At 44.6% G+C, this 14984-nt stretch overlaps 1 protein-coding gene across 2 annotated transcripts in view; it reads left to right on the top strand.

The window, feature by feature from the left end:
- Nucleotides 1–736: 736 nt before the first annotated feature.
- Nucleotides 737–14984, top strand: part of LOC140399127 (multiple epidermal growth factor-like domains protein 9) — a 455879-nt gene continuing 441631 nt past the window's right edge. The window contains exon 1 of one of the 2 annotated variants that reach the window (XM_072488324.1): nt 737–1081. In XM_072488324.1, coding sequence (XP_072344425.1) covers nt 808–1081 — 274 coding nt within the window. In that variant the 5' untranslated portion in view covers nt 737–807. The remainder of the gene's footprint in view (nt 1082–14984) is intronic. The other variant, XM_072488323.1, reaches the window with a different exon arrangement.

Here is a 14984-nt window from a genome sequence, read left to right as displayed (position 1 = left end):
CTTGTTTAAAAAAATAAAATAAAAATCATGTCCCTCGGATTTTTAATAACCCGACACACACGCACCGAAAAAAACCCAGAAGAGCAACTGTTGGACACGGTTGTGATGTGTGGACGAATTTCACTTCTGGGCTGGACAATAACAAGAGTAGCTTTTAGGGACTGGGGCTAAAATCCACAGATAGATTTCAACCCAGATCTGTTTCAAAGTGGCACTGCCAAGTGAAACGCTGCAGCTGGCTTGACCCAGATGGCGAGGGACGGTGGACTTTTACTTTAGTTTCTCGATTGTTGTGAAACTTGCTGGAACTTCCGGGGGGGGGGGGTTGGGGGTGACAGCTTGAGGGGGTTGGGGGTGACAGCTTGAAAGTGACGAACCAACTCAGCCCGGTTTGCTTTTGGAGGAAACCCGACCTTCCTCCCCTACCCCCCCCCCCCCCCGCCCAACGCACGTCTGATTGGCGCAGGCCGCCGATTTCCCGACCCCCAATTGGATATTTAATCAATGGTCCGCTGTCTTGGTTGGCGGAGGGGAGGCGTCAATCAGGGCGGAGGGGCGGGATCAGGGGCAGGGCTGCTCCGCCGGCTTCTCGCTCTCTCCTTGTCGATTACAGCGGCCCCGCTGTCAATTTCACTGCGAGATGCGGCTGCAGCGGAGACACGCTGCCCCTGACACAGGGCACTTCTGATCCACAAATTTTGTCTCAGCTTTGGAGGGGGAGGGTGGGAGGTTTTTTTTTTGGGGGGGGGAGGGAAAGGTGGGCAAACCAATTCCATCGATTCCAGGAATCACAGACCTGAGATCGGAATGTTGCCCATGGTAGGGAGATTGGCGTTGATCATGATGTGCTTCGCATTGCCGGGACTGAGACAGGCAGCCGGCACAGATGGGTGGAATACTACAGAGGGATACAATGTCACAACCCTGCTAGACTTCCTCAATACTACCAGCGTGCAGGAGGCGACCTCGAACGCGACCGAAAGCTCCTTCGCAACATCAGCAGTACCTACTACTATTGTAACAACACAGACCACAACCATTCCACCCACTACTCTCGGCTGGGAATGGGAAGAATCACAAGGTGAGTTATTTTCTTTATCCCTGTATCAAAATATCCCCCCCCCCTCCCCTCCACAGCCACGTTTTTGTTGTGCTAGAAACCTAATTGTGGCGTGAATGGCTAATTTTGAGGGTTGACAAGGGGTGTATGCCCAAGGTTGTTATGTTTCGGTTTACATACACCGACAAGTGGAAGCACCGCGTTAGGTTTGAATTGGTATCGTAGCTACCTCTGGCTTACATGAAACAGGCGGCAATATAAATGGATATTAAATGCACAGCATGAGCAGCATTATTTGCACGCGTTTAGCTATTATTCACTGGGAGGATTGAGTGCAGGAGTCAGGCGCCGTCAATACTGTACATGTAGATTCCTAACTCATTTCAAAACAATGGGAATTGGCGAGAGTAAGGCGTAGGCAAGCGTTGTACCTTACCGTTGAATAATAGCTTTCTCAACGTATTATATATCTGGCCCCTGCCACACACACACTTGTTTCTCTTCCTGCCATCACTCCCTCCTGCACACAATCATTTTCATTTTTGGTGTCCAATTGTGACCCACTCGCTCAAAATACCATCAATATAGCTCAGAATGAAGATTTATTACATTTGACATTCTGAGGGTTAAATAGGACGCATTGACACGTGGAGTTCACTCGTATCTATATATACAATGAATAAACTCATTGCAATTTCCAAAGACACTTGTTTATGCCTGTGGAGGCGGAACACCTGAGCAACCATTTTTGCTTCAGTGACATTCTTTTGATGCAAGGATGTGTTTCGTGAAGAATGTACAGAATTGTCATTCAGCACGACTGTTTAGTAACTAAACACAAAAAAGGCTGGTCAAACACTGTTAAATATGTGCCCTGACTATGAAATGAAACTGCAGTCCAGGGTAGTCTCGCCCTGCCACTTCACTTCCTTGTTGAGGTCAGGTTTCATATGTGCCTTTGACACTGTCATGACATCATGACCTGGCGTCAGGCCTTGCTGTGACTCAGGAATACTAGACAAAGTGTGATCCCTGGGGAAGGCCACCTCACGCAACTTGAACTCAGCAACATGTTCTCTGCATTTGCAGTGTGCTGTGAAACATGTTTAAAAACGCTCGTGAAATTTGTCACACCTCCTGGGGACTTTATAATATTACTGCATAAACTTTGTAATGCCTTCCACACAGCCTTGTCTCAATAATGTGTTTCGACTGCAACTTTCGAAATGATGTCAAATAATGCAATAATATAAAATGCAGACCTTATTGCATGAGAAAAGCATTGTACGGTAGCATTGTGGATAGCACAGTTGCTTCACAGCTCCAGGGTCCCAGGTTCGATTCCGGCTTGGGTCACTGCCTGTGTGGAGTCTGCACATCCTCCCCGTGTGTGCGTGGGTTTCATCTGGGTGCTCCGGTTTCCTCCCACAGTCCAAAGATGTGCAGGTTAGGTGGATTGGCCATGATAAATTGCCCTTAGTGTCCAAAATTGCCCTGAGTGTTGGGTGGGGTTACTGGGTTATGGGGATCGGGTGGAGGTGTTGACCTTGGGTAGGGTGCTCTTTCCAAGAGCCAGTGCAGACTCGATGGGCCGAATGGCCTCCTTCTGCACTGTAAATTCTATGATAATCCAATGAATTCCCCCAACACCTTTTGTGGATAAAGACAGTAGGACTGCAGCAATGAGCTCTCCAAATCAGAAAGTTCCAGAACCTATATTTACTTAGCTTATGTCAACCAGAGCAGTACCCAGTCAGCTAAACGTATCTCCGTGCCTCAGTTTAGAGAGAATAATAAAGAATAATATTTTTATACTTTTGATTGCTAGCCAGCACTTAAAGCCGGAAAGTGGACATTGGTAAAAGCAGGATTAGACTCAACTGCGATGTCCTCCATTCTCAAATAACCTTCCAGAATTTCTTGCATAGCTTCAGAAGTTGAAGAATGGCTACATGGGTGAGGTACAGGATAGTTGGGACTATTCCCCACAAAAGAACTGGTCTATTCTGGAGAAAAGGATTGAAGGGAAGCTGGTATTGATGTACAATGACTCCAGACCCGTGATGGCATAGAATCATAGAATCTCTACATCGCAAAAGGAGGTCATTTGGCCCATCGAGTCTGCACCGACCTTTCGAAAGACCATCCTACCTAGGCCCAAATCCCCGCCCTATTCCTGAAATCCCTAAGGGACAATTTAGCATGTCTAATCCACCTAACTTGCACATCTTTGGACTGTGGCATGCATCTGAACCTCTTAAATCATTGTTACCCTGTCAAGTAGGTCATCGTATTTCCAGTGTAATTATTGAAGCTGCTGTATAATAGTGTCTTAAATAAATCAAAAATGTTTTAAAGAAACATTTTGATATTTTTCTAAAGAATAACCATATCTGACAGTGAATTTAAAATGCTAATTCAGTCTTGAGATTTTAGTCATTTTCTTGTGATGGTAATTTTACCTTTAAATATGCTGCCAGTCATCAATTGTCTTTCCTGTGCACTGTATTTCAAACTTTTGGAGCCTTACATTAATTTGTTTTTTATCTCCCCAAGTTACAAAATCTGTACCTAGTGGTAGGAATTTGCCTTAGGCTGTGCTGTTTTGTTTTCGGCAACTAGTGCAAATTTAAAGGCAAAACTGATGCTGTCCAATTGTGCAGCATTTCATGGAAGGTTTACATTCAGTGGTACGCAAATATGGTTGAGCGGAAACTTGAGAGAAAAAGCACCTCTTGTAAACTAGCAAGATTTTGACAGTAACATGTACCCAAATCACTGATTGCTCCTTGGCCCTAAAATCATTTTCCCATTATTTTGCCCTCGGAACTTTCATTTTTACTGTAAGTTTGTTCATGCCGTAATTGGCTATTTGTTTTAGAAATAACGTGAAAATCAAAATCTTTCCCATCATCTAAAAATTGTCCTGAACATTAATTAGTAAATGTATGTGTCTGTTGAATGGAATTGGATTTGCGCCATTCAACCTTAAAGTAACCTAAGACCAAATCAGGACCGCTTGTGCCTTTGTGCTGCCATTAAGGGCTAGATCTTTTCTGCTATTTATTTTTCAGATGCAATAAAATTGGTCCCCAGGAAATCTCTCTCTTTTAGGGGTTGTTTAATTAAGAAGTAGAATTCCAACCTTCAATAAAAGATTATCTTGGTGGTCATATAGTATTATGTTTATCTTTAATGTACAAATATATAAGATTGAAATTTGTGTGGGAAGTAATATTCCAATGTAATGTAGATAATTAGTCCCATCACCCAATCCATTGTGTCTGTTACCATAGATTTTTCAAATGTTAAGGAAAACATTGTGGTTTTGACAATATTTTGGAAATAGTCTTGCCTGACTTTACAATCACAGGAATAATCAATTTGCTACAGCATTAGAAATACTCCCCGAGGTAAAGTGAACTTATTCCCTGTTTGTCCTATAACTTTGGATTCTGCATGCTGAGTGATATTTTGTGGGACGAATGGTGAAATTTGGCTTGTGACAAAAAATATTTTGCCATTTAAATATAACATTACGTAATCCTTTAAAATCGTATTTTTAATAAGTCGCTTTTACTATGGTGAATATTTATTTTAATAATTGTTTTGAAGGGTTGGGGGGGTAAGAAAAGTTGATCATTCAAGTGGAAGTTGAGAGTGAAGACGATACCTCTTGTGCCTGACAGCTCCCAAGAGAGTGGATAGTAAAACTTACTCTACTCCTCCAACAATGTATCGATATCAACTTCAAAAAAGGATTTATTTTCAGTGTGCTATTTTTATTTCCCACGCAAACTGTGTTTATGATTGGCATGAGAGGAAATTGCTCTTCAATGCAAGGCTGTAATTTGTCACACATTGTGCACTCACACCCAGTAGGAATGGAGTTGAAGCTACCCAAAATAATTCCATATAGGATATTCACATTAATCAGACATTCAACCAGTCTGATTGAGAATGTGATAATGGATATGTGCAGGATGAGTCAAAACTATCTAACCTAGTTGATATTTTTAAATTCATTAACACGGTGGAAAGGGAGTGCTAATGGATATTGTCAATCCAGACTTCTAGAGGGCATATGACAGGGTTTCACAAGAAAAGGAAAGGGGAAAAAGGAAAGTCCATGACATTTGGAAGTAACTTTATGACAGGCGATGGTAAATCATTTGGAGGTAGGAGACAAATGGTCAGGGTAAAAGGAATGCAGTCTGATTGGTGGAAGTGACAAATGGTGCTCTCAGACATCTCTGACTCAAGATTGGAGCCTGTTTATCACCAGATATATCAATGACTTGCATGAAAGAGTTTGCAGGTGACATTCAATTAGCAGGTACAGTAAATTGTGGATGGGAACAGGAAGGTTACAAAATACAGAGATAGATTCAGTGAGTGGACAAAACTATGGCAGATAATAATAATATTTATTGTCACAAGTAGGCTTACATTAACACTGCAATTAAATTACTGTGAAAATCCCCTGGTCGCCACATTCTGATGTCTGTTCGGGTACACAGAGGGAGAATTCAAAATGTCCACATTACCTAACAGCACGTCTTTCGGGACTTGTGGGAGGAAACTGGAGCACCCGGAGGTAACCCACGCAGACACAGGGAGAACCACGCAGACTCTGCACAGTCAGTGACCCAAGCTGGGAATGGAACCAGGGATCCTGGCGCTGTGAAGCAACAATGCTGACCACTGTGCTACCGTGCCACCCATTTTGGACCTCATTGTGGGGAAATGTGAGTTCATTCACATTGAATCCAGAATAGAAAAATCTGGATATTTACTTCATGCCGTAATTAGAGAATCCAGGCAGCAGGATCATGAAAATCAAATGCCTATTTGCATAAAGTAAGCAAAAAAATGAATGGCGCATTGGAATTTATCTCAAGGCAACTTAGATTATAAACGTAGAAAGTTGTATTTTAGTTGTATAGAGCCTTGGTTGGACACTATCTGGAGCACTGCAATTCAGTTTGGGGCACCACACATCAGGAAGGATATATTGGCCTCATAAAAAGATTTTTTTTAAAATGAATTCATAGGCAGCATTGGCCAGGCCAGCATTTATTGCCCATCTCTAATTGCGTTTGAGAAGGTGGTGAATAGCTGTTTTATTGAGCTGCTGCAGCCCATGTATAGTATACACCCACAGTGCTGTTATAGAGGGAGTTACATGATTTTGACCCAACGGCAGTGAAGGAACAACAATATATTTCCAAGTCAGGCTGGTGAGTGGCTTGGAGTGGAACCTCCAAGAGGTGGTGTTCTCATGTGTTAGCTGCCCTTGCCCTTCTAGTTGGTAGTGGTCATGAGTTTGGAAGTGGCTGTCTAAGAAATCTTGGTGAGTTCCTGTAGTGCATCTCGTAGATGGTACACACTGCTGGCAGGGTGCATCAGTAGTGGAGAGAGTGAATGTTTGTGGGTGGGATGCCAAACAAGTGGGCTGCTTTGTCCTGGATGGTGCCAAGCTTCTTGCGTGTTGTTGGAGTTGCACTCATCCAGGCAAGTGGAAAGTATTTCATCACCTTCCTGACTTGTGTCTTGTAGGTGGTGGACAGGCTTTGGGGAGACAGTAGTACTCACCACAGGATTCATAGCATCTGCTCTTGTAGCCACAATGTTTATATGTCTAGTCCACTTTAATTTCTGGTAAATGACAACTCCGGCGTTAATAGTGGGGGATTTGGTGATGGTAATGGCATTGAATGTCAAGGGTTGATGGTTAGATTCTTGTTGGAGATAGTTATTTTCATTTCATTTCATATTAACCAGCCCTTGTGTGGCGTAAATGATACTCACCACTTGTTAGCCTAAGCCTGGATATTGTCCAGCTCTTGCTGCATTTGGATATGGACTGCTTCAGTATCTGAGGAGTCATGAATGGTGCTGAACATTGTGCACATGCAATCATCAACGAACACCCCCCACTTTTTAAAATAAATTTAGAGTACCCAATTATTTTTTCTCCAATTAAGGGGCAATTTACCATGGCCAATCCATCTAACCTCTTTTTTAACCTAACATCTTTGGGTTGTGGGGGTGAAACCCACGCAAACATGGGGAGAATGTGCAAACTCCACACAGGCAGTGACCCAGGGCAGGTATTCGAACCCGGGACCTCAGCGCCGTAGTCCCAGTGCTAACCACTGTGCCACATACCGCCCCCTAACACCCCCACTTCTGATCTTATGATGGAAGGAAGGACATTGGTGAAGCAGCTGAAGATGGCTGGCCCTAGGATACTACCTTAAGGAACATCTGCAGTGATGTCTTGGACCTGAGATTAAGGCATTGGATCTTTGGCCAATTAAAAATTTCAAGAATAAATATTTTAAAAAATTAGTATGTGTGTTAATGGGTTTGGATTAAAAGCAAATAAATTAAGTTAAGCATAAATCATTTAATTGACTTACAGAACAGGCTTGAGAGGAGTGCGGAAATTCTACATCATTTCTTTTAAATGTACGCTCCATTTCCGGTTAATAGGTGGGTTTGTGTTTAAGTTCCTTGACGATGAAACCTAAATTTTCTGCTGCATATTGAGTTTAGCATCATGGCTTTGTTGTCAAGTAAATGGAAAAATCAGAAGACCGGGACAATAAACAGAGCCAGGACAACCAGAATGGGTTGAATGACTCCATTCTGTTGCTGTAACAATTTTGTGATGAGTCTTGGCAACCCAGAAATGTCCTAATGATAGCCGCAGAATCCATTCTTACAGTTTGGAAGTGCTGGCTATGGGAAAGGGGCACATTTGTAGCATTTAACTTTGAAATAGTGCTTCTGAAGATGCCAACATGTTTTTAGAGGAGCAAGGGAAGTAGGTAAGGACCATCAAAAACACAAGGAGCTCAGTGATAACTACTTCATTTCAGCACATCATTAAGTGTGAGTAATAGATGAAGCAGAATGGAAAAGACTTTCAGGGCAGTACATGACTGCTTAAAATGTAGCTAATTATTTACAAAATTTACTAATAAGCTCACAAATTGACAACAATCTTCAACAAAAAATTGAAATGGTGCCTTTTCAAGTAGGGTTATTTAAAACAAAACATCTCAAATGTGTAGAGTTTTCAACTATTACTTTTATCACACTGGTTAAAGCACACTGTTTCATTAAGACTCTATATTGTTGAAAATTATTTTCTCTAACACTGGTTTCCCAGCCTGCTCATCACCTAAGGGAATGAAGGTAGGTGAGTAACCTATTAAGCCTTCCCCAAATGTAATTTTGGAGTAACCTACACATGTAAGCACTGTGATGATTCATCATCAACTGCTGTGGACGATGCGATAGATTATGGCTCAGCACCTTTATCACAATCGTACATTAAAGAGTGATGATATGCCAAATGGGGAATACAAACAATTCCGTGATCGTAAATGGCCAAAGACTGACAAAATTAAATCAGAAATTTGTTTGTATCCGATCAGTGCATGGATACTGTCTCACAAACTCTTCCTCAAATAAATGTGAGGCAAGGTTACTGACTCTGAGTTCTCTGTGCAATGGCCTTCCTATTTCACGATTGGATAAAGAAATTTAATTTTATACTGATTTGATTGAACAGGTACTTACTTTATGTCGGGAAAAATGTAACGTTGACGCAACGAACCTAGTCCACGAACACAGAAGATGTTGACTAAATGCATAAGAAGCAAATGGAGAGTCATGGATAGTGTTGTGTAGAAAGAGACCAGGCGATTTGGCACTGGTGAGATTGTGGGCTTGAATCCTCGTTCCTTTACACTTCTGTGTTTCCAGCTGACACTGTAAGGAAGCCCTGTTGCTCTTTTTAGCTTTCGTCTATTTGCTCTGTTTACGTCACCTTTGCTCATGAGTCCAGGTATCTTTATGATACCGCCACGTGGTTCAAGTTCAGGTTATGATTAATAATACAGCACACCACTTAGTAAGGATTAAAACAATGGTCATTTATTATATACACCAAGCAATATTAATACCCTAATACTAATTTCTATATAACAAACCTATCACTACTGGCCAATACTTAACTTAGGAAGAGCCCACCAGGTCAGGGAAATGAATGGCTTGTCCAATCAAATCTGGCCCGCGGGATTCAAAAGGCTGCTACAGGTCGGTGGCTAAATGTCTCTACCGGATAGCGATCGCTGGATTCAAACTTACTATTGCCGGTGGCTGGTCTTGCGAAGGTCTCGAGCAGGCGAAGGTGAGAGAGATCTGAACTTGGACCCTCACTTTTATAGGGTCCAGGGGCTTCCCGCCTCCCGGGGCGGCCCTTGACCCTGAGTCCCAAGTGATTGGATCTGTCCCCAATCTCTGGGGTCGATGTGTCCAATGGTGAGGCGATTCCTCGATCGGGGGGTGGTCGCTCACCTGTCTTTGTTTCGGCCACTGCAGGCGCCGACAGGTCTGGCCCGGTATTCAATTGCTAATATGTTGCCATTGTTCCCGGGGATAGCCGATTTAACTGTGGATGTCTGAATAGATGGGCTGCAAACAGTCCTGAATGCAACTGCGAATACCTGGGTTGATGGGCTGTTGATAGCCCTGAGTATCGATCTGGGCTACCTTCCCAGAGCCGAATATGCAAAACTGTCTGCAGCTGCCTGCTTGTGTCTTCTTGGCTGCTTTTCCCAGCAGTCTTTCGGGTTAGCCGTTTTAAACTGGGTTTTGGCCAGATTAATCGGAACGCAGCCATTTTACATGGCTACATTCCCGCCTTGTGATCCTAACGCGAAGCGTGAAGGATCACATAAATTTTGTCCTCTTCGTTTCCCGACTGGAGGGGGCACCTCCCACATGGCCACTACTCTGACCCTAGCTATGCACAAAAATTTACCGAAACAATTCTTGAGGGCGCTACGTCAGACAGGGGCATGTGTCTGGAAAAAAATAAACTGGGAACCTCTAATTTTACCTAAACAATTCTTCAAGTATTATACAATCTTATCTCTCTAAACATACAATAACAATTACAACATTTAATATATTCTTTCCTGGCTTGGCAATCAAGCTCAGGATCATACATTTCCATACATTCTCTTTTTATTTACAGGAAAAGTCGCCAGTGCATGTTTTATTATTCATATATCGCGGGGGTCTGGGGTCTGGTCATAGCCGAATATCGGGGATCGGATCCGATGGACCGGGGTTCGAGCGCGGTACGCTCTCCTTTTCCACTTGCGGAGGCGCATGGTCTGTACTGCACAACTGAGTATAGCCAATGCTAACAGTGCCTCAATGATGTACGATAGGGAGTACCAAGTTATGAACTTGGCACACCAGGATAATGCAGCGTGGTTGGTGACTGGGCCCTCGGTACTACTGGGCAGTGAAGTGTTAACAGTAAAGGGGTTTGGAGTGTTGGGGTCCGCGTTCCCGTGCAACTAAAGGTCCATAGCAAACATGTTGAGCACGAAGAAGGGAGTCCTCATGGCTGTCTTCTTTCTTTCCTTTTCCTGTGTTCGCTGGTTTTCTCCGGACTTGGAGCTTCTAGAGTTCTGTAAGACAAGCGTAGTGTGTGTAAATACTTCGGTTTAATATCTGGTGTGTTAGTGTATCCGTCCTTCTTGGGGCCAATTAAACCCTTATAACTGGTCACAGTATGTGACTCTCCCCCCATTTTTTTTTCAAAACAAATGTTTGGACACGGCACACTTCCCAATGGTGGACCAGTGCTAGGTTTATCATCCAAATGTTCCAGGATGTAAATAGCATGTGGCAGCAACCCAAAGGTTGCCTAAATAAAATAAAACTGTTTTTGAAAGAAAAGGTCGAATAAGGTGCGTGTGGGCCGCGACGGGTAAGATTTGGATGGAGTCCCCGGGTAGGACGGCTACCAATACCGTATCTTCCCTACCCGAGTGTTTTTGACCAACGGGGGGGGGTCCCCAGGCAGGGCGGGTCTCACGCCGTTTCTCCACTGCCTGAGCGACCACAGAATGGACAAAAATGTAGTCATCATGGCGGGGTTACTGTTCTGATTCTACCATCCAATCAGAAGAGTAGTTACAATCGGGCGTCTGGTCTGGTGACTACGTATGTAGGACGAACAACATTTAACAAACAGACAGACAACATTTAACAAACAGACAGACAACGTAAAACATTCTGCAGGTTCCATCAGAAAGGACAACACTTTTCACCAAGTGTCTCCTTTAAATCATCATGTGGACACCTCAGTTCTCGGTCGCTATGGGCTCTGCCTTTTTCTTATCGAGAGTGCCTGTCGGTTGGGCACTCTGTGGTTTTTTAGGGCCATTGCATTCTTTAGCAAAATGTCCCAACTGTCCGCAATTGTAGCACTCTTGCGGTTTGGCTGGGGGGCTGTTCTTTCCCTCGTTTACCCAGGCGGGGTTGTGGAGAGTGGTTCTTACTGCCTGCATGTCTGCGGCGGCTTGTTTTTCCTCAGGGGTTCTAGCTGTGGGTTCACTGTGAGCCGCTTGTTCCCAAACGCGGGACAATCTTTTGACCACCCACTTTTCATTATGAGCCACCTCCGAGGGGTCATAATTGCTACAGGCATTCTGTCCTGCTTCCGTGGCATGGGAGATAAGGGTGCGGGTCCACTTGGCCATATTGTCTGGGGACAAATGGGCACGATCTACGTTGCCGAAAACGGCTTCAAAATGAATCCACAATGAATCCTGTGAATGCTGTGGGGTATTCAGACATTTTCTGTCTGCATTTATTCAGACCGTCTACGGGGTCGCCCCGGTTGTACCCGATCGCATCCAGGATCGCGGTATGCATTTCTGCAAGGGTGCCTCCTCCTACATTCTGTGGGTCGGGAAGGGCTGCTGCGACCGATGGGTCTAAGCTGAGGACCGTGAGCTTTACCTGCTCTTTCTCATCCAGGCCGTACATGGTCGCCTGGTGTTTGACGGTGGCGAATAAATGGTGTGGGTCTGAAGCGGGGAGGAACGGTGTGATTTTGGCACACGCATCCCGTAATTGGGTCACTGTGAGGGGGGTGGAATATAAGACGTCCGCCTCGTCTGCTGTGGCGGTGCGGTGGGTTGTTACAGGGTTCATGGGAGCCTGTATTATCTGTTGTGTGGGGGGTGGGGGTGCTTTCCTCCTTTGGGGTTTTCCCTGCGCACATGCTCCCTGAACATATCTCTGCGCTGTCTCTTGCAATTCTTCCCAATCAGGGCCGTCTTCCTGGTCTAAACTTTCCCCAAAGGTTTCTTGAAATCCCTTTTGGACAGAAAGCAATGCTTTCAAGTCTGCAATCTGCTTTCGGCACTTTGCATGGTCCAAAGTACTCTGCCTTTGTTCCGTGGTTGTGGCGGGGAGCGCTCTCAAGGCTGCCTTGAGATCACTGCATTGTTTCTGGAGCTTCTCTAACTGGTTTTCTGTTTCTTTCTTTACCAGGACTGCACGCTGCAGGTCCTGATAAGCCTTCTCATATTGTGACTGGAAACTACTCAAGTGCGCCAGACAAGATTGGTGACCCCGTTTGGCGTCAGCGACCTCTTCGTCCTTTGCTGCTAATTTCCCTTTTAACTCCAGGTTCTCTTTCTCAACTTCGCATACATCGATTTTACTCATCCGATGTATGCCTTCTATTTCCTTGCGGAGCGTCCTGACGACCTCCTCTGTGCCTCGCAATTGTGCCAGACAGGACACAATTGCCATCGGCTTGCGCGCTTTTGCTAAACTCTTTTTGTGGATCTCACTCAGGTTCTCCCACCAAGTATGCCCTATACTTCCAGGACCTGAGTCGTCGTTATTGCAGAAATCCTTCCACATGGGCCATCCTTTGCCCTGCAGAATTTTGCGGATTTCCACTTCCCAAACGGGACACTGTCCCGCTCCTACGCTGCTGACTGGTGCGACAGCAAAATCTTTGGGGTTCATGAGGCGTTGCATCGCTTGCATTGCCTGAATGGCTCTCTCTTATCTGCTTGTTACGTTCGAATTTGGAACAGGGGGCTAAGGTGGTGTGGTAGATGCGGGTATGGCTTGCGCTAATTTCCGAAATTCCAACTGCCGATAGTTTTGACGCAACAAAAAATCTATCCGTTTTGCCTTATAACCCTGTTAGTTACGCATGCATATACACACTTCCGAATTGTGAATTATTAACCAGAACCGCTTGAACACTTGTGGGTTTTTTTTTTTTCCCGATTGGATTCTAGACATAGACATAGACATAGAACATACAGTGCAGAAGGAGGCCATTCGGCCCATCGAGTCTGCACAGACCCACATTAATCCCTCACTTCCACCTTATCCCCGCAACCCAATAACCCCTCCCAACCCTTATGGACACTACGGGTAATTTAGCATGGCCAATCCACCTAACCTGCACGTCTTTGGACTGTGGGAGGAAACCGGAGCACCCGGAGGAAACCCACGCACACACGGGGAGAACGTGCAAACTCCGCACAGACAGTGACCCAGCGGGGAATCGAACCTGGGACCCTGGCGCTGTGAAGCCACAGTGCTAATCACTTGTGCTACCGTGCTGCCCAAATTCAAATTCTAATTCAAAATGTTGGGGTTCTCCCGGAGTGATTTCCCACTTCTAAGTCGGGTCCCGTCAGGATGTCGCCAATTATGTTGCTCTTTTTAGCTTTAGTCTATTTGCTCTGTTTACGTCACCTTTGCTCATGAGTCGCCAGGTATCTTTATGATGCAGCCACGTGGTTCAAGTTCAGGTTATGATTAATAACACAGCACACTGTTTAGTAAGGATTAAAATAACGGTCATTTATTATATACAACAAGCAATATTAATACCCTAATACTACTTTCTATATAACAAACCTATCACTACTGGCCAATACTTAACTTAGGAAGAGCCCACCAGGTCAGGGAAACTAATGGCTTGTCCAATCAAATCTGGCCCGCGGGAGTCAAAAGGCTGCTACAGGTCGGTGGCTAGATGTCTATACAGGATAGCGATCGCTGGATTCAAACTTACTATTGCCGGTGGCTGGTCTTGCGAAGGTCTCGAGCAGGCGAAGGTGAGAGAGAGAGAGATCTGAACTTGGACCCTCACTTTTATAGGGCCCAGGGGCTTCCCGCCTCCCGGGCCTTGACCCTGAGTCCCAAGTGATTGGATCTGTCCCCAATCTCTGGGGTCGATGTGTCCAATGTTGAGGCGATTCCTCGATCGGGGGGTGGTCGCTCACCTGTCTTTGTTTCGGCCACTGCAGGCGCCGACAGGTCTGGCCCGGTATTCAATTGCTAATATGTTGCAATTGTTCCCGGGGATAGCCGATTTAACTGTGGATGTCTGAATAGATGGGCTGCAAACAGTCCTGAATGCAACTGCGAATACCTGGGTTGATGGGCTGTTGATAGCCCTGAGTATCGATCTGGGCTACCTTCCCAGAGCCGAATATGCAAAACTGTCTGCAGCTGCCTGCTTGTGTCTTCTTGGCTGCTTTTCCCAGCAGTCTTTCGGGTTAGCCGTTTTAAACTGGGTTTTGGCCAGATTAATCGGAATGCAGCCATTTTACATGGCTACAGCCCCCAAGCAGAAATCAGGTAATTCCCCAACGGGAAAGAAAGAATAAAAGTTGGTCGCAGGGCTCTCTGTTGTCTCCCACCTCTATCTGCATCACAGAACAGCTCAGATGGAGGCTTAACAGCTTGTTCAGCTGCAGATGATGCACCGCAGAAATCGGAGGAAATGTCAGTTGGAAAAAAATGTGGCCAAAAAATAAGCGACAATGAACACAATGAGAAAAATAATGATTTTCTCTGGTAACCTTTTCTCTCCTTGAATTGGGGGGAAATTCACTGATAAACGGATGGAAAGATCAATTTTAAATACACAGTTCATCAGTTGTGAAGTGTTCAGGAATAGCCAAATCCATCTCATTTTTGCAGTGTTGCATTCCTTATCACCTTGCCATATGAATTTATATTTAATTATATTTAATAAATTAATTGTTCCATTAACACATTG

The sequence above is a fragment of the Scyliorhinus torazame genome, chromosome 22 (genome assembly GCF_047496885.1).
Source record: "Scyliorhinus torazame isolate Kashiwa2021f chromosome 22, sScyTor2.1, whole genome shotgun sequence".
In the NCBI taxonomy this organism is placed as follows: Eukaryota; Metazoa; Chordata; class Chondrichthyes; order Carcharhiniformes; family Scyliorhinidae; genus Scyliorhinus; species Scyliorhinus torazame.
Note: the sequence above shows the minus strand (reverse complement) of the source record. Positions and strands in the feature narration are given on the sequence as shown.